This window comes from Pelodiscus sinensis, chromosome 1, assembly GCF_049634645.1.
Source record: "Pelodiscus sinensis isolate JC-2024 chromosome 1, ASM4963464v1, whole genome shotgun sequence".
In the NCBI taxonomy this organism is placed as follows: domain Eukaryota; kingdom Metazoa; phylum Chordata; order Testudines; family Trionychidae; genus Pelodiscus; species Pelodiscus sinensis.
This window is the reverse complement of record NC_134711.1, coordinates 108,268,950-108,289,736: the sequence shown is the minus strand read 5'-3', so window position 1 is coordinate 108,289,736 and position 20,787 is coordinate 108,268,950. Positions and strand designations below refer to the sequence as shown.

At 43.0% G+C, this 20,787-nt stretch overlaps 1 protein-coding gene across 8 annotated transcripts in view; it reads right to left on the bottom strand.

Annotated features, from left to right (window-relative positions):
• The window catches only part of ERC1 (ELKS/RAB6-interacting/CAST family member 1), a 507,898-nt gene that overhangs the window by 372,050 nt on the left and 115,061 nt on the right, over positions 1-20,787 (bottom strand). For 6 of the 8 annotated variants that reach the window (XM_075941054.1, XM_075941087.1, XM_075941081.1 and 3 more), the window contains 3 exons: positions 17,743-17,898; positions 14,119-14,202; positions 9,747-9,914 (listed from right to left, as the gene is read on the bottom strand). In XM_075941054.1, coding sequence (XP_075797169.1) covers positions 9,747-9,914; positions 14,119-14,202; positions 17,743-17,898 — 408 coding nt within the window. The remainder of the gene's footprint in view (positions 1-9,746; positions 9,915-14,118; positions 14,203-17,742; positions 17,899-20,787) is intronic. The other 2 variants (XM_075941075.1, XM_075941103.1) reach the window with 1 other exon arrangement.

The window sequence follows — 20,787 nt, the reverse complement described above, 5'->3', positions numbered from 1 at the left end:
GGATGGAATACAGGAAGAATTATAGGTTCGTTGATGTGAAAACGAGAGATCACTTTGGGACAAAAACGTGGTTGCGTTCGCAATATCACCGCTTGGTGTGTAAAAATCGTATAAGGAGGAGAGACTGATAGTGCAGCTAGCTCACTCTCCTCGCGGAAGTAATGGAAAACAAGAAAATGACCTTCATGGACAGGTCATATAGATTGCATGTTGCTAGCGGTTCGAAGGGTTTGCCCGTCAGGGAATTCAGGACCATTTCGAGGTCCCAAGGATCCGCCGGTTGATTATAATGTGGATACAAGTTGGACATTCCCTTGAAGAACCTCTTCGTTGTCGGGTGGGAAAAAACGGAACATTCGTCGACAGGCTGATGAAAGGCTGCTATTGCAGCGACATGGACTCTAATGGAAGCACAGGTAAGGCCCAAATTTTTGAGGTGTACGAGGTAGTCCAGGATACACTGCAGCGGTGTAGAGACTGGATTCAGATCCTTTTGGAAACACCATGACGAGAAGCGTGACCATTTTGAAAGGTAAGCAGTTTGCGTAGATAATTTTCTACTGTTTAGTAAAATGTGCTCGACAGATTGTGAGCATAATACTTCTGACTGTTGGAACCAACTAGGTACCATGCCGTGAGTGCGAGATGGTCCACCTGTGGATGGAGAAGGGAGCGGTGATTTTGCGAGAGCAGATCATGCCGAATTGGCAGAGAACACGGAGGATGTATTGACATGCGATGGAGGTATGGATACCACGTTTGCCTGGGCCAGGCGGGGGCTATTAGAATTACTGTGGCCCTTTCTCGAATAATCTTCTCCACTACCCTGGGAATCAGGGGTGTGGGTGGAAATGCGTAAAGTAGGTGACGTCCCCAGTTGTATAGGAAAGCGTCGCCTTTTGAATTTCGCCCAATTCCCGCTCTCGAGCAATACTGCGGACATTTCACATTGTGAGAAGTGGCAAAAAGGTCTACTAGCGGAAATCCCCATCGTTGAAATATTGCCGATAGCACTGTGGGATGTAACTCCCACTCGTGGTTGAGAGAAAAATGTCTGCTGAGGGCGTCGGCCGTTACATTGTGGTGGCCCGGGAGATATTCTGTGATTAAAAAGACGTTGTGGCGATTACACATATTCCATAGATGTACCGCTTCTGTGCACAAGGAGTGGGACCTGGCCCCACCCTGCTTGTTTACGTAATAAACGGTTGTCATATTGTCCGTAAGGACTCGTATGACCTGTCCCCGAATGATGGGAAGAAAGTGTTGGCATGCTTTGTACACTGCCCTGAGCTCCAGGAATTTGATGTGCATCAACGATTGGCTCGGCGACCATAGGCCTTGTACTTGTTCGGGGCCGAGGTGTGCGCCCCATCCGATGAGTGACGCATCTGTTGTCAACTGCACCGATGGCTGAGGGCGATGAAAGGGTACGCCCAACAATAGATTATCTAGAGTTGTCCACCAAGCCAATGATTTCTTGACCTGGGTGGGAACCGTTATTGTCCTGTGGACATCTCGTACATTGGGGGGACAGATTCGTGCCATCCAATGCTGAAGGCATCGAAAATGTAACCTTGTGTGTTTGACCACATATGTTGTGGAGGCCATGTGTCCCATAAGCTGTAGGCAGCACCGTAGTATGGGAACCGTTGGACTGATGAGCAAGATCTGGATCAAATCCTGCATCGTCTGGAACCTTTCCATCGGTAACGATGCACGCTCGGTCATAGAGTCTAGACGAGCGCCTATGAACTGTATTGTTTGGTGCGGTTCCAATGATGACTTTGGAACACTGAGAATGAGACCCAGCTCCTGGAAGAGCGTGCGTGTTGTCTCTGTAGCATTGCGCGCTTCCTGCAACGACTGGGCTCTGATTAAGCAATCGTCGAGGTATGGAAAGATCATTATGTGTAGACGACGAAGATATGCGGTTACCACAGCCAGGGTCTTGGAGAAAACCCGTGGAGCCGATCAGAGACCGAACGGCAGGACCTTGTATTGGAAGTGGTCTGTACCGATTTGGAAGTGTAGGAATCGTCTGTGCGCCAGATGAATCGCAATGTGAAAGTATGCATCCTGAAGATCGAGGGATGTGAACCAATCCCCGTTCTGAAGTGCTGGGATGATTGTAGCTAAGGTAACCATCCAAAACCGATGTTTTCGTAAGAAACGGTTGAGATCGCGAAGATCTAGTATCGGTCTCCATCCCCCTGATTTCTTTTCCGTTACAAAGTACCGGGAATAAATCCCTCTGCCCTTGAACTCGTCCGGAACAGGCTCTATTGCTCCGACAGCGAGAAGACGGGTAACTTCTTGCCTGAGCAAGAGCTCATGAGATGGGTCCCTGAAAAGGGACAGGGCAGGGGGGGGAATGGGGGTAGCAGCGACGTGAATGGGATAGTGTAACCGAGGCGAATTGTCTGAAGGACCCATTTGTCGGTGATGATGTAAGCCCGTCGATGGAGGTATGGCCTCAGACGGTGGTGAAATATCGCCTTTGTAGCACTCAGAATGGTACTGATGGGAATGGTTCTCAACCCCTCGAGTGACGCGTCAAACTTGCTGTCTGGTAACCTGTTGGGAAGTTGCTTTGGGCGGCGGGCGTCTCCGCTGTTGCCGCTGTCTACCTCTTTGTTGGTCTTGAGGCCTATACTGAGGAGATTGTCGAAGGGGGGGGTCTCTGCCTTTGGTAGGGGGTATACCGTTTTCTACAATATGGAGGAGTGTACATGCCCAATGTTTTTAAAGTGGTTCTGGAGTCCTTCCCCGAGTGCAGAAGTTGGTCAGTCTGATCAGAAAAGAGATTCTGCCTGTCAAAGGGTAGGTCCTCGACCTTCGAGAAGAGGTCTTTGGGAGCAGAGGACAGTTGCAGCCAGGATGCTCTGCGCATAACGACTGAAGTAGCAGTCGTGCATGCTGCAGCGTCAGCTGTATCCAGGGCAATATGTAAGGCCGTTTCAGAGGCTGCGTAGCCCTCTTGTATTACAGCCTTTAAAATGTCTCGTTTTGCCTCTGGAAGATGTTGAAGCAGTGGTACAAGCGTGGCGTAGTTGTCGAAGTTGTGATTCGCCAACAATGCGGAATAATTGGCCATTGGTAAAGTGAGTGTTGCCGAGGAGTAAACTTTACGTCCGAATAAATCGAGACGCTTACTGTCTCTGTCTGCGGCAGTAGGTTTGTGTTGCGGCATCTTTGCCTTTTGCTGTACTGCATCCACAACCAAGGAGTTAGGCTGTGGATGGGTAAAGAGAAATTCCATCCCTTTAGAAGGGACGAAATACTTTTTATCCGCCTTCTTATTTGTCGGCGGGGTGGATGCCGGGAGCTGCCAAATATCGTCCGCAATTTCAAGAATGGCCGCATCCGGTGGCAACGAAATCTTGGGCTGGTGAGTGTGTTTGATATTACGGAGCAGATGGTGTTGTTTTTGTTCCACGTCACCCAGCTGTATGTTTTGACTCTCCGCCACGCTCTTAAACAACTCCTGAAACTGGCGTAGGTCGTCAGATGGTGAGGTGTCTCCTTGAAATACTGCATCGTCTGGTGACGATGAAGAATGATGCGTGGGTGATTGATCAGGTTCGGGATCCTGAACGGGAAGAGGTTGTCTGGTGTGAGAAGGAGACCTGGAGGGAGCTGGTGGCCTTGAAGGGGCAGAGGAAGCATGGTGCTTTTGAACGAGAGAGGTTTGAGGAGACCGGTGCTGATGAGAGGATGACCTATGGTGATAGTAGGGCGACGTGGAACGACGGGATCTCCTAGAATATTCCGAATGGGTAGAAAACGCGGGCGATCTTGGTGATCGTGACCTTCCTCTGTAATATGTGCTGCGACTGGGTGAACGACGATCATGGTGGTAGGAATGACCGGAACGTGGCGAGATTTGGCCAGTACGAGAGTATTCAGAGTACGCCGGAGATGGTGAACGTACTTCAGGAGAGAATTCAGGACTTGGTGAAAAAGAAGATAGTCTCCTGGATGTATGGGCAGGTGGTGCCAGCAACTGTTCCGGTGGAGAGGAAGTTGGAGTGGAAAGCACAGAGTGAGGAATTATCTCCACTGGTATTGGAGGAGTCCGTGCAGAGGTGGTCCGCGTCGTCGCAGTTGATTGTCTCGGTACCGACGATTGTCTCAGTTCTGGGGATCGTCTCAAAGGAGAAGGCCACGGCGGCGCCGGTGGACGTCCTTCTGAGGGAAGTCTGTGATGTGACGATCCTTCCAGTGCCGAAGGGTGGCTCGGTGCCGGTACACTCGATGACGGGGAACGCTCAGGTGCCGATGAACGTTTAAGCTTTTCTTGCTTCATGGGCGGCGATGATCGATTCGGTGCCGACCATGTAGAAGGAGCAGGATGCTCAGGAGTTACTGAGCGTCGCCTTGTCGAACGTTTCGGCGCTTGTTTTGGTGATTGTCTAGAATGAGCCGGTGCCAAAGTGCGCTCCTATACTGAGGAATGGCTCGGCTCCGCAGGCTGCTTGGGCATGCGCCTCGGTGCCGGGGAGCGGCTCGGTGCCAGGGAGCGTTCCGTACCGGCAGCGGTTCTCGAAGCCGTGGAAGTTCCTGGAAGCAGTTTGGAGACCGAGGGAACGGCTGAGACAGTGGAGCCCGATATAGAAGGGCTCGGAGCCGACTTACTCCGGCTGTCTTTAGGCGCCACCGCAACACTTGCGGGAGGTGCCGTTGATGTCCCTAGCTTGTCACCTGCACCCGATCTTGAGGGTGGAAGGGATTGCGCTGGCGATGGTTTCCTCTTCATTTTTTTAGTTTGCTCCGCGTGCCCCTTGGATTGTTTGGCCTCGGGTTGCAGAGCTTTGTCAAATAAGAGGATCTTTAGGCGCATGTCCCTGTCCCGTCTTGCTCTGGCTGTCAGCTTGGAGCAATGGGGACATTTCTGGGGTATGTGGCCTTCCCCGAGGCACCTAATGCACAGGGAATGGCCATCAGAGGCAGGCATTGCCTCACGGCATTCGCCGCACTTCTTGAACCCCGGCATTTGAGAAGAATAAACTAACTACTGAAGAAAAAAGATTTTTTTTTAAACGACTAGAACTATTAACTATATAATAATTATAATTGTAACTTTTAAACTATGTATATAAGAACTATGGGTGATCTCTCTCTGTTTTAGTGAACAGGGTTCACGAGAGAGACGTTAATCCGTCTGCGGCCGAGGACGGTCAGGAGGAACTGGCGGGAGCCGGATCATCAACGCTCAAACGGTGCGGAAAGCCACGAGCCGTACTTCGCGCATGCGTGGTCCGGCAGACTACGGCTAGAAAAGATCTCCAATCTGCGGCGCCAGGACAAGCCCTACACCTACAGTGGAGCACCCACGGGACACTGCTCAAAGAAGAACTTCTGGATCTGTGGTCACTCTGTATTAGCTCTAGAATTACCACTGTTATCCAAGTAAGGCTTGGAGCAATCAAAGGAACCATAACTGATTTAATGAGCCATTAAATGCCTACAAAAAGTGCAAGTTAATGACAACTTTGGTTGCTGGAAAGGGAACAAATGTTCCCAGAAGTATAAGAGAAGAGGGTTTATAGAAACATTAATAGATCTCTCTAATTTTCACTTTAATGTTCGTCTTACGCAAATACTGGCAAACAGCCTGAGAATCAGCATCTCTTTATGCAAGCCAAACAGCTATTAGATTATAACAACTTGTACTGAAGAAAACATTGGAATGGTTCAACTAGCAACCTAGAGGCAAAAGTTTTCATATCATCATTCCCAAATCCTAACGTTATTAAAGTTTAAACTGGCACTGAAGAGCTGGATCTATAATCTCTCTGATTCTCCTGAGAACAAGAAGGTGCTCATGACTTGAAAAACAGCCAAATCTGTTCTTGCATTGTAGTACCTTAGAGAATACAGGCAGTCCCCGAGTTACGCGGATCCGACTTATGTCGGATCCGCAGTTACGAACAGGGTTTTTCTCGCCCCGGAGGATGGGAGCGGCAGGACGCCCAGATGCGCCGCAGTCCTGCCGCCTGCGTCCTCCGGGGCGAGAAAAGCTGCTCCGCGTCTCCCTGGTCTGCTGGGGGGGAGCCCCGCCCCAGAAGATCAGGGAGACGCTGAGCAAAGCCGCGGAGCATGCGGGCAGCAGGACAGCCCAGACGCACCGCGGCTGTCCCACTGCCGGCGTCCTCCGAGGCTTTGCTCCCCGTCTCCCTGGTCTGCTGGGAGGACGCCGGCGCGTCTGGGCTGTCCCGCTGCCCGTGTGCTCCATGGCTTTGCTCCGCGTCTCCCTGGTCTGTTGGGGGGTGGGCGCAGCTAGTGCGCCCCCCCCCCAGCAGACCAGGCTTTTCTCCGGACGCCTGTGGTAGAGCAGCTGGGGCGCTGCCAGTTGGTCCCGCAGCACCGCTCTGGGTGCTACTGGACCAACCCGGCAGCACCCCAGCTGCTCTGCCCCAGGCGTCCTGATTCAGCCGCTGCTGGTCAGTTTCAGCAGCGGCTGAATCAGGACGCCTGGGGCAGAGCAGCTGGGGTGCTGCTGGGTTGCTCCAGTAGCGCTGAGGAGCGGCGCTACTGGAGCAACCTGGCAGCACCCCAGCTGCTCTGCCCCAGGCATCCCCAAGTCAGCCGCTGCTGAAACTGACCAACGGCTGACTACAGGAAGCCCGAGGCAGAGTTGCTCTGCCCCAGGCTTCCTGGAATCAGCCGCTGATCAGTTTCAGCAGCAGCTGACTTGGGGACGCCTGGGTTTCTTAAGTTGAATCTGTATGTAAGTCAGAACTGGCATCCAGATTCAGCCGCGGTTGAAACTGATCAGTTTCAGCAGCGGCTGATGCCAGTTCTGACTTACATACAGATTCAACTTAAGAACAAACCTACAGTCCCTATCTTGTATGTAACCCGGGGACTGCCTGTACTACTGCAGGAGAGCTATTTCCATTACATGATTAATATTATAGGTGAGAGAATTTCATAGTATTATCATTTCCCAAATCAAAAGACAAAAGTATTAATATTTTTGCTGTTACAAGGCCCAATTAAGCTAAGATACAAATATTATTTCTAATCAACATGGATAAAAATAACGTAGAAAATAAATAAAAAACAGATTTCTTAAATGCAAATTAAATATATTTTATTTTTAAATACATGTGTTTAAAATTAAATTTGAAATTAGACTAACCTATGTTAAGACTTAAGTTTACTATAAAGGTATTTATATGAATTTTGAAGGTATGCGTCGTAAAGAAACCCTTCTCATGGTTTAATGACTAGGGGAGTTGCTTTTTTATGTTTATACTGAATCAGGGGAAAACATCATAACTTTTGAGGTCAACTAGAGCTTTATAAATGACACCAAGTGATATAGTCTCAGCTTGACAAAGCCCTGGCTGGGTTGATTTCATTGGGATTGGTCCTGCCTTGGGCAGGGGGCTGGACTTGATGGCCTTCTAAGGTCTCTTCCAGCTCTATGGTTCTATGATACTACAGTAAGTAAGAATCTATATTATTTTCAGTCTTTGTTACACCATGCATGTTGATATTCACATTTTTCCACATGTAAGTTTCTTTTTTTCTCCAAAGAAAAAGCTGGATTACTTAATTACTGCTGGATTCAGTTTAGCTGGCAAGTAAAAAGAGACTATTTTCTTTTTTTGGACTAGTTCATTTAAAACTGAGACACCAATTGGGAACCGAAGAAGTAGTAGAGTTTATTTTCCTCTTCCAATATTTAATTAAAAACAGGTGAAAGAGGAGTGAAGTTAATTCTAAAATCTTGAAGGAAATGGGACCAATTTTTACAAAGTATTTATGCTTGTTAGGCGTCTAACAGTCATTAATTTCAATGGGAATAAGGCAACTAACCTTCAGCACTTTTTTGAAAATTCCACTAGTAATGTTATCTGTATTTTTAAACAACTAAACAGCTTTGAAAATCTGACCCATGGTTACCAGACACAGCAGTCGATTCCCCAACTATAGTTAATAGTTCCATTGTTTAATATATCTGTTGCTTTTTAAATGTACAACATGTGTTTATAAACATTTTTCCTTATGCATTCACTATATTTGAAGTAGTTTTAACTAAATTAATGCTGGCTGTGTATATCTTTAGCTGAGATCCAATTTCTATCCAAATGCAGCATGACAGAAATTGCAAGTTAGAAATAATCATCTAGTAAATAAGAAATGAGTCATTCAACATTTTCTAACACAATACAAGTGTAAAAATTACGAATCTGAAAAAATATGTATGTTGAGCTACATAATTGCTTAAATAAATATATATACATATAGTGTATCATCCAGGATAGCAAAAAAAGTACCCTAAATTTGGTATACACTATATTTAATTGCATACTGGCATGTTGTAATGATTATACCATCCAATGAAAATTAACTTTTTTTTGAGAAGAGGCAGAGATATCTAAAAAGTACAAATGTGAAGCAAGATTAACACCAAATATTTAAATCAAGTTTCTTGCTTGCTTCTTTAAATCATGATTACAATTAGTGGTTTACATCAATTTGATTTATGTCAATCCATCATGTTCCAAACATATAGTAAAGTTGTGATTCTGCAGCTTCAATCTCTCACAAAAGCTACTACAGAATAGCCACAAATATCTACTGTAAAAAAACCTTTTATTCTATATGTGCCAATCATAGCCATAAATTTACCAAAATACAGGACTACGTAGCACTTTAAAGACTAACAAGATGGTTTATTAGATGATGAGCTTTCGTAAAGTGCTACATAGTCCTGTATTTTGCTTCAGCTACACCAGACTAACACGGCTACATTTCTTTTACTATAAATTTACCAGACTCAGCTGATAAAAATGTCCCTACTTGGGGGGAAAGGGAACACACATAACCTATTTCATAGTCTATGATATGAGAGGTTTGTTCATTATCCTACAACTTTTTCACATTCATCCCTTCCACCACTCTAAACACAAGCCACTCTTGGACTATACTAATTTTGTTGTCATGCATGTCATAAAAACATTTTCTGATACAATGGCGCCCTCTTTTGGATCTTTCCCATCACTGAATTTATCCAAGTTACTCAACTGAAATGCTACAGTCACATCAATTTATGCCTATTCTTGAAGACATTTCAGAAGCATTTTAATTCCATTGCTTATTAAACTTTCAAAGTGCAGATATACCTCTTTTCCCTATATAATACAAGACTTTAAAGATCTGTCATGAAGACCAGAAGTTCCATTAAGAAAAAAAAAGTTTTCAGAACACTCTCATAAGCATAAAATGCACATCTCAGATGTAAGCACAAGAGCTCCACTACATGCTGACTGTGGTAATGAAACCACAAGGAGACAAGAATGCTCTCAGTTCCTCCACCTTCTCCTTTTAGCTCTATGATGAACAATTGCAAACCCTTCTCTTCCCCCAAATCCAGTCATGGCACATTCCAAGATAACTGTATCTAAGAACAGATTGCTAACTGCACATTAGTACAGCACACACACACATATGCACACATTTTTGTCATACTTATAGAATTTCTTACCTACAAAATCCCAAATTCCTAAAAAATGGAAATGATTTGTTCAGAGCAAGTGACATTAAACACAGCCACCAATATGAGACATAACGGAATGCATCAAAACTGTTCCAGAGACAAAAAGGATTTTTAATGCACAGCAGTTCCTAAGCAGGAAACAAATGATAAATAGAACACACAGCTGTCTCTGGATTTCCTTCCCCCCTCCAAAGGCTCAAATAGTTCATATCTATAAAAGTATGTATTTCACCTCTGTCTGCAGGATGGCAGCTCTCTGTTCTTTAGCTGTAAGGGATTCTTTCAGCACCTCAATATGCTGCTTGCTGTCAGAGAACTGGTTTGTGAGGGTCTCCAGCTTTGTTTGCAAGGCCAGCAGCTCAGTATCTTTACGTGACAGCTCCTGTTTCACCTGACCAATCTAAAGAAGGAAACAAACATGGGGAAAAGAAAAAAGAGAGGATCAGTAATTATCAATGTATACTTTAGCAACAAAAATTAACATTCATAAAACAGTTAATAAAAGAGAATAATATTCTAAAGATCATTCACCACACAACTTTAAAGTATTTAGCTGTCTGTAAACTTAGCAGAAATGTCTCCAAAGAACATCAGGGCAAAAATCCTATTCAGTTTGTAAAAGGTGTGCATTTAAACAGATTGAAATCCCTCTTCAGCCATCCCCTACAACAGACAAACCAAAAACAACAGTTTACCGGGGTAATCTTTTACTGAATATACAACAGAACTGTACTGATACATACATTGCTCAGGTAGTAATGGTGCATTGTAAACACCTTAAGAGATTAGATGTGTTTGGGTATATTTCTGAAAGACCTCTTTGATGAGTGTTTTGCCTTTTGTCACTTGAACAGTTTTCTTTTCTCTCCCTTCCGGTCTACCAATCCCAAACCCATCTCCAAAGACAATGTCAGTGAAACCATATCTTTTATTTTTATATCTGGTAAAACTAGCATTTCCCCCTCCCCATGAGAGAAATATTCCTTTATTTAAGAATCTTTCTTAAAGCAAGTCTGAGTATAGTGCAAAAGTATTAACTAGAAGATTATAATACAGCACACTAAAAAAGCTACTTTTGGAATTGCCATGAAGACAATTCCCATGATTCCAAAAGACACCAAATCAGATTTTTGTCTCAATGAATAATGAGTAAAAAAGTTCATCTGCACAGTAGTAGAGTTATGATTAAACCTCAGTCTAAAAACAATCAGAAAGGTCCCTCACCAAAGGCTCTTATGTAAATTAAGTTGTCATGGGATAAGAGGGAAGGTCCTTTCATGGACTGAGAGCTGGTTAAAAGACAGGAAACAAAGGGTAGGAATAAATGGTCAGTTTTCAGAATGGAGAGGGGTAACTAGTGGTGTCCCCCAAGGGTCAGTCCTAGGACCAAGCCTATTCAACTTATTCATAAATGATTTGGAGAAAGGGGTAAACAGTGAGGTGGCAAAGTTTGCAGACGATACTAAATTGGTAGCTAAGACCAAAGCAGACTGTGAAGAACTTCAAAAAGATCTCACCCAACTAAGTGATTGGGCAACAAAATGGCAAATGAAATTTAATGTGGATAAATGTAAAGTAATGCACACTGAAAAAAATAATATAATATGATGGGAGCTAATTTAGCTAGAATTAATCAGGAAAGAGATGCTGGAGTCATTGTGGATAGTTCTCTGAAGACATCCACGCAGTGTGCAGCGGCAGTCAAAAAACAAACACGATGTTAGGAATCATTAAAAAAGGGATTGAGAATAAGATGGAGAATATCTTATTGCCCTTATATAAATCCATGGTACGCCCACATCCTGAATACTGCGTACAGATACGGTCTCCTCATCTCAAAAAAGATATACTGGCATTAGAAAAGGTTCAGAGAGGGGCAACTAAAACAATCAGGGGTTTGGAACGGGTTCCATATGAGGAGAGATTAAAGAGACTGGGACTTTTCAGCTTATAAAAGAGGAGACTACGGGGGGATATGATAGAGGTCTATAAAACCATGAGTGGTGTGGAGAAAGTGAATAAGGAAAATCTATTTACTTGTTCCCATAACATAAGAACTAGGGGCCACAAATGAAAGCAATGAGTAGCAGGTTTAAAACAAATAAAAGGAAGTTCTACACACAGTGCATAGTCAATCTGTGGAACTCCTTGCCTGAGGAGTTTGTGAAGGCTAAGACTATCACAGGGTTTAAAAGAGAACTAGATAAATTCATGGAGGTTAAGTCCATTAATGGCTATTAGCCAGGATGGGTAAGGAATGGTATCCCTAGCCTCTGTTTGTCAGAGGGTGGAGATGGATGGCAGGAGAGAGATCGCTTAATTATTAACTGTTCGATTCACTCCCTCTGGGACACCTGGCATTGGCCACTGTCGGCAGACAGGGTACTGGGCTGCATGGACCTTTGTTCTGACCCAGTATGGCCATTCTTATGTTCCTATGTTCTTAATCATCACCCAGGACACATTTGATTCAAACATGACTACAAGAATGTATGCTTAAAGAAATTTATTGGTTGTGGCTACAAACTGACATAAATTTAGGCCAGTGTTTCTCAAAGAGGTCCACAGACCCACTCTGAGAGCTGCTAACTACCCGCTCCCATTTGTTTATTTACCAGCTCCACAGCTGTGGAGCCTCATGGCTCCCCTTGGCTGTGGTTCGCCGTTTGCAGCTTATGTCCACAATGCTTCCCATAGCTCCCTTTGACTGCAAACAGTGAACCACGGCCAAGGGCAGCCATGAGGCTCCAGTAAATAAACAAATGGGAGCGGCTAGTTAGCTGCTCTCTCAGAGTGGGTCCATGGACTACTTTGATAAACAGTGACCTAAGATTATAACTGAAAATTTCCAGTTTTGCATCCTCCCCTAAAAACAGTAATTTAGACCTACATATTGATCTAAGGAGGAGAAATAAGTCTTCATAAAAACCGAACCTGAAGAGAAATGTTTTAGAACAATTTACAAATAACTTCTCCAGAAGTGCCAGAAACTGAAGCCCAATAGCATGATAAATGCATGCAAACCAGAAAGTGAAGCAGATTATAAACTAAAATAAAACTGACCAGTCCAATTATGTTTTCCAAACTGAGTAAAATACACAATATGAAAAAAAACATTTTTTTAAAAAGAATAAACTATATTTTTAAAACGGATCAAAGTATGGAAGTGGACAGGTTTGTATCTTGACAATAGCCCATTAATACATCACCAGCGACGCAACCTGTGTGTCCTGTGGAAAAATAGTGGATAGGGAAGATGAATCCTTGTGTGTAGGAACTGGAGATAATTAAAAATTTATTTCTCCATTTTTTAATGGAGAAACTGAAGTTAGCGAATTTCATTTTAGATTACTATTAAATGGTAAATCATTAACTTAATTCTAACTTTAAATGTTCATCTTACACTGGATTCTAGACACCTTAATTCTTTTTACTGATAGTAAATATTTCAATAAAAAAATCCCTACATATAGCAGAATGGCACTTAAAGTGTAGATTGTAACAGTTTCTGCCATCAGCCTCTCAAACTTATTTTCCTACATTGCAAAAACCAGATGCATTAGTTATCTTAAGTACAACGTAAAAAATGGAAAGTAATTATAGCATTTGGGGCCAGTTCAGTTTTCTTACCATCTCTCATCCAAAAAAGTATAAGGTTCAGTTGGTATTACATTCTCCAATTTGGAGGCAACACAAATTAGAGTAAAATCACTGGTCAGTTTAGCTTTTGAAAAAAAAAAAAAAGAGAGAGAATTTATTTTGACTCCACCTGAAGAAGAGAGAATTTGACCAGTTTAGCCTAGATATTTAAACCTGATGAAATGTTACCTGCATACAGGTAGCAAGTAATATTAATAGTCACAGGCAATGCCATAAATTAAATGTCCCCACAAATAAAAATTTTAGAGCCTTGAGCTACCAAGCTATCATGCTCAAGCTCTTTAGGAAAGAATGCAGCGCATACCATTCAAAGCTGCACAGGAAACGAAAGCAGTATGAAGTGTTACTGTTCACATCTCTCTGCTCTTGGACACACACTGATCACCCAGCATAGTGACGGTATTTTACAGTAAGCAAAAACCTACACCTATTGCAGAAAAGCTATAGGGCCAGATTTTCAGAAGTGCACAGGCCTCATTTAGGCAAGAATATATTTTCAAAAGTGTTCAACATCCAGCTGTTTCCACTGTTATATTTTTGGGCAGGTATTCAAAAGAGCTTAGCACATATTTTAGGCAAACTAGTCACTTATTTTGGTGCCTAATTAAAACTGCAGCTCTTTTGAAAAATCTAACTCCAATTGTGGATACTGAGCACTTTTGAAAATGTGTCCCAATTTGAAAGGACAAACTACTATTAAGTTAAATCATACTATTTAAGACAACAAATATGGGTATTCAGAGTGTGTTTTGAACAGAGATGCTACAGAGGCCAAGCTGATGTGAACAAGAGGCAGATACAGAGCAGAGCAGACTGGTTAGTTCTAGTGTCGTGTGAATTTGGGGAGAAAAGAAGAAAAGTGTAAGCTACCAGAAAGCCACAGACCTAGCAAAGACCCAGTGAATGGCCACTGCACACAAAGAGATGAATCTTACGGCAGAGACCTCAGCCTGGAGACCAGCCACTCTCTTTTTCAGCTCCTCCCCTTGGGTCTCTTTGGCACTTAGCTCTTCCTTCAGTTGCTCTACCTGCCACGACATTGTAATTCTTTTCAGTGTTTACCATTTATTGTCTTCTAGTTGACCTGTTTCAGCCATTATAGTGCCTAAATGTCATAAAGCAATATCATTTCCCTCCTCCCTGCTATTCAAGTTCTTATATTTTCATAAGTTCCCAGGCAAGAGTTTTATCACTATACTTACAAAAATTGACACTACAAACATGGTTAAAAAGTGATGTATACGTTTGAGATCTAAAGCAGTGTTTCTCAACCAGTGATACAAGTACCCTAAGGGGTACTCAAGAGAAGTCTGGAGAGTACATCAACACAACTGAAATTTGGAGAAAACTGAATTTTTGCTTTAAGTTTTACAGCACTTTATTATTTTTGTACTTTTTACACCCAAAAATTTTATTGCCTGCCCGGCTACAGTTAAGTTGTTTAAACAAATGTGTTGCAATGTAGAAAAAAATGTGTGTGTCTGAAAACTGTAGGTACTGGGAGTGGTTTTTTTTTGTTTGTTTGTTTTTTAAGGGAGTACTTTATAAAAAAAGGTTGAAAAACACTGATCTAGAACACACTAGCCAACCATTCTGAAATTTGGACCAAGTAGAAAATTAAAGACAGAAATAGCTAGAGAAAAATTCTTCACTTCAAAAGGTGTAAACTGGAGTAATATGCCAGGAAGCATCTGTTGATTTCAACACAATACATTATTAGAAGGACAATTATGTGTATTTACTAAGCAAGACAAAACAGAGGAATGACGACAAAACAACAGGACAGTGGCTGGATATCAGCAACAAAAGGAATAAAGCTGTTAAATAAACAAAGGGTAGGGAACAAGTTATCAGCAGGAGAGAAATGTGTGTTATGTATGGAAAAGGTCCAGAAATTGGTCACAAAGGGAATAAGCTCATAAGGTCTGTAAAGGGGGAAGGACTAGGTGACATGAATTTCTAACATGGGGAGGGGGAAATACCTAGTTATGGTAAGGCAGTGTGAAGGCTTAGTGATTCAAATAGTCTTTGCATATGCCAAAAACATCCTTCCATCCCTTTATTTGCTAGTGGTAACTCAACAGGATAAAAAGCAATATAGGTTGAATCTCTCTCGTCTGGCACCCTTAGGGATCTGGCCGCTGCTGAACTAGGGATGTAATAAGATAGCTGATTAACCGATAAGCAAAAGCTTATAGGTTAATGCTATAGACTACATGCATTTCTCTCCCTCCTCCCCTACCAGTACTTTTTTTTTAGTGGTCTGCCCAGCAGCCAGGCTCATGCAGGATCTGGGACCTTCCCCCACTATGGCTCAACATTTAAAGTGTATTAACTGAGCCTGGCTCAGTTCTGGCTCATGCCAGGTTCAGGAGCTCAAACCCACCCCAAGGCAGGAGCTGCTGCCAACCTGTGCAGCTGCCTCTTTATCAAAGACAGCAGCACACAATGACAGGCAGCCAGTCCACAAGGGAAGCTAGTTTTTAAACTGGCTCCCCTCGCGGACAAGCTCCCACCTGGTACCCCATGCGCCTGTTTCTGATACAGAGACAGCAGAGTGCAGTGGCAGGGGGCTCCTCAAGAGTGAAGCCAAAGCGCACTGGCTGCCGGCCCCAACCCCGGGGACTATAGAATAGTCGACTAATCGATAAGAATTCATGAGGTTACTCGACTATTCAGTTAACAGATACCTTACATCCCCATGCTTAATCCGAGAATTTGCTGAACCACAGGAGGTCAATATTGTCTAGCAGCATTACCAACGCTTCCACTGCTTATTAGGGATGTTTAGCTGATTAAATGCAATTTATTGAGTAGTCGATGGAATTTCCACTGACTACCCAATTAGTCAATAATGAGGGAAACTGCAGATCTGCAGCACGTTAGCTCCCGGCCCCAAGAGCTAACCCCTCTGCGGCTCTGCCTTTTAAATTAATTAAGACCACCAGGCTCTTGATACATTTAAGAAGAGGCGAGGAGGTGGGATGAGCCAGGAATGAGCTGTCCTGGATCATGTCTCGGTCCCAGATGCTGTGCCTCTGCTTTTTAAATATATGAAGAGCTGCATACACTTATCAGGTAGTCAACTACTTGCTTACATTCCTTCTGCTTACTGAACTTGTAGGGGACATTTAGGGGTAAATTAAAACTATATAAGAGCACAGAACAAAGTAGTGGCTATAAATAAACTTTATGGGACTGCAAAAACTTGACCACACTCATAATAAGTAGACACCAGGCTAACTAAAGTCATGCTGGACTACAGATGTTGCTGGACCAGAGAGGTTTAACCTTTATTAAAACAGGTGTTTTTCCTGGAGTGAGTCAAAATACTGGAGTGGTGACGGCACTAAAAAGTCTTATTACATCTTACATTTCTGCTTGTAATCTTTGTGTTTAACTTTCTACAACAGGTTAGAACTGTATTGTTTAAACAAATCATTTCACTGAAGGACAAACACAGTAATGAGTGTTCCAGACTATGTAGCAGAAAAACTATGAAATGACCGTAACCTCTACACAGTCCAACAAGCAGTGTTTACACCAAGCTCAGTACCAAAATACCTGCATTTCTCAGGGCCATCTTGCAACACAAACATCCCCATAAGTTTGCATGAATCTTGGCACCACTGCTGAAGTAGAATCTGTTCGTTTTATGACAACACTGGAAGGACAGTGCAGTAGAAACCTATTTGCTATAGTTCCTGCTCGGCCCAGTCTTGAAATAATGCTAAATCTCATGCCACAGTGATCCAGCAAGTCAAATAGGTAGAAATACTACTATAGTATTAGTTTAGTAAGACTGCTAAACTAAGAGCACTTACTGCATGGCAAGCTAGAGTGTCAGCCTACAGCACTCCAATATAAAACATATTAACTTTCCATATGGACCTTGTTAATGCGCATTAGGGAACTTTTAGTGTGCATCAGTGGAGTTAACACAGATAACATATGGCGTGCTAGGGCATTGTAGATCTATGACCCCTCTTGCCATGAATTAGGTGTGTGTGTACATGTGCCATTAATTAACCTGAACTACAGTATAAAAAGAACTAGGAAGGTCCCAAAGATACCCACAAATCTAATTTAAATAATAAAAGCTGTGAGTATGAATCTAAATGCAGACTCTGGCCCACTGGTATTACTGAGTACACAGCTGTATAAGTATTGGAGGGGTAGTCGGCATCCACGAAAACACTGAGGAATCCTATGGCACCGTAGTAGATTTATTTGGACTAAGCTTCAGTGAGAAAAAACCCACTCCGAAGTTGGGTTTTGCCCATGAAAGCTTAAGTCCAAATAAATCTGTTAGTTTTTAAGTGCCACAGGACTCCTCATTGTTTTCACAGTTCTACACTTTTCCTTAAATATTCCATGTTCCTTTTTTAAATATTCTGAGGCTAGTCCAGTGACTTTCAGAGTAGAATGCAGATGCCTCCTCTCCTATCTCCCAATGCTTGCAGTACAAGACAGGTCCCAACTCTCTCCCTTGATTTGATGACTGAATAAGAGTTCTTCTCCCACGTGTTCCTTAAAGCTCACTGTTATTATCATTGTTCTCTCATTACCTTGTTTTTCATGAATTTGGAATGACTTCGGTACACTTCCATTTGCTTCATTTCCTCCTCACGCTCTTCAGTGCTTAGAGCTCCATTCGACTTCAGCATTTGAATCTCCTCTTCCAAGTCACGGAGGCCACGTTCCATGGAGGAGATTTTTGAGTCCTGAAAAGAGTAAGAGGGGTGGGAAAGCAGTGTATTGTTAAATGACTCATTAACACACCATGAAAGCAACAAAGTATATGAATGTACCAGTATTGTAAATGCACCTTAATAAACATTCCGAGTAATTATTCTGCACCTGTTAAAACAGCATTTCTCTGAGCAGCTAAAACTGGCTGCCCATAAGGGCTCTTTCCCTCCAGTGCTCTTCATTCTGCAAGTAAGTTTAATCTTTTGAACTAGATTGTGGCTATGTGCGGCATATGGAATGAATACTAAATAAGAGAATATGAAATAGTCACTTGGCAGTCCTGAAGCCATATATACGAGAGAAATTATTATAGTGACAGTAAAACAAATTACAATGGCCACATCAATACTAGATCAGATTCATAGAGACCTCAACCCCTAACTGTGCCACAAGTATGAGAGAAAAGAGCTTGTGAAACAAGTTTCTCATTGCTTCTACAGATGTGACCTAAGTGACAAACAAGGAACACAATCAACAGCATAAAGCAAGGAATGGGTGCACCAATTTGGGATGTGAAATGTTAACTGGTTAAGTATCACCCATTGATGCTTACCATTCTGGTTAAACAGTGGGGGCTGGAATAGCCTCCCCACCCACCATGGGAAGAGGGCTGCTCCAGCCCTCCGGGGCCCACAACGGACAGTGCTGTTATGGACACCCAGAGTAGCCCCTGTCTGTGGCAGGCCGGGCCCAGGCACATCACAAGCAGGGGCTGCTCTGGCTGTCCAGCCCAGCCAGGCTGGAGCACCCCACCACCTTTTTAAAAAATCAGTTGACTGGTTAAACCAGCACATTTAACAGGTTAGCCAGTTAAATGGGATTTTACATCCCTAGTACCAACATCAATCTATTCCTGAATGGACGAACCTATAGGGGATGTTAAGCTAGTTCAAGTCATATGTAGACTTTTTCAAACATTTTTACATAGTTAAAAATACATACATGTTACATGTACGGAAACCTCCGGAGGGTTGAAATGATACCCTGGACTTCTACAGTGATTGCTTCTGCAAACATGCACAGGCTGACATTGTAAACAAACAACATCAGGTGACACGTAACCTCAGCTGTGCAGAATGCAATGCTATCTAGAGTCTCAAAAACAACTCTGACATAATCAAAGAGACTGACAAAGGGGGTGCTGTAATCATCATGAGTAGATCAGATTACAAATTGGAGGCTGTCAGGCAACACCACCACCACATTCTACTAACACAGCTATCCCTCTGATACTTGACACATTCTACAGGTCTCTTTGCTCTGATCGCATTGAGGAATACCAGAAGAAACTACACCATCTGCTCAAGAAACTTCCCTCTACAGCTTGGGAACAAATCTACACAGACACACCCCTCAGCCCCAACCAGGAGTCTTCTCATACCCAAGATCCATAAACCCTGAAATCCTGGACATATCATTATCTCAGGCATTGGATTCCTTGCAGCAGGATTATCCTGCTATGTTGACTCTCTCCTCAAACTCTATGCCACCAACACTCCTAGCTACCTTCAAGATATCACTGACTGATGGTCACATGACCACCACCCTATAGTGGAAACCTACGGACTACTATTCTTACCTACATGCCTCTAGTTTCCATCCAGGACACATTACACGATCCATTGTCTACAGCCAAACCCTAAGATACAACTGGATCTGCTCCAATCCCACAGGCAGACATATATGTAAAGGATCTTTATCAAGAATTCTTAGAACTTAAATATCCACCTGGGGAAGTAAGGAAACAGACTGACAGAGCCATATAAGTACCCAGAAGTCACCTACTTCAAGACAGGTCCAACAAGGAAAGACAGAACACCACTGGTAATCACCTACAGTCCCTAGCTTAAAACCCTCCAGTACACACCATTGACAATTACAACCTATCCTGGAAAATGATTCTTTACCCTGACAAACCTTTTGAGACAGGCCAGTACTAGCCTACAGACAGCCCCCCAACCTGAAGCAAATACTTACCAGCAGCCACACACCACACCAGAGATACACTTTCCCAGGAACTATGCCTGCAACAAACCTCATTGCCAACTGTGTCTATATAGCTATACAAGCAACACCATCACAGGATTTAACCACATAGGTCACCACACCAGGGGGCTTATCCACCTACACATCCACTAATGTGATATATGCCATGAAGTGCCAGCAATGCCCCCCTCCTGTATATATTGGCCAAACTGGACAGTCTCTGCATCAAAGAATAAATGGAAACAGACATCAGAAATGGTAACACACATAAACCTGTCAGGGAACATTTTGAAAAGTAGCCATTCTTCTACAAAATAATTGTATCACCCAATTACAGAGGGAGACATCTGAACTGGAGTTCATTTACAAGTTCAACACTATCAACTTAGGCTTGAATAAAGACCTAAACTGGTTAACATAATACAAAGGAAATTACCCCACCTTTGATATTTGCATGTCCACATCACAAGCTATAAATGAGACACATCCAGCCTGATTCAATTAGCTTCATTAACACTGATCCTACAACTGACAGGTAGCTTCTTTTGGTATTGTATATACCCTGGATTCTGTAATTTCTACTCCAACTTATCTGAAGAAGTGAGTTTTACCCACGAAAGCTCATGACCTAATACATTTGTTAGTCTCTAAGGTGACACAGGATGGCCTGTTGTTTTTAAAGTAACAGACTAACATGGCTACCCCCTGAGACTTTATAATGTCATAAGTAAGCAATGCAATCTATTGTCTTTTTCATACTAAGTGGTCAATCCACTTAGTTTTTTGCTGACATGGCCTGTTTCAGGTGTTAGAAACAACAGGAAGAAATGGTTACTGTTACTGTTGTGTAACCATGTTTCTTCAAGATATGTTGT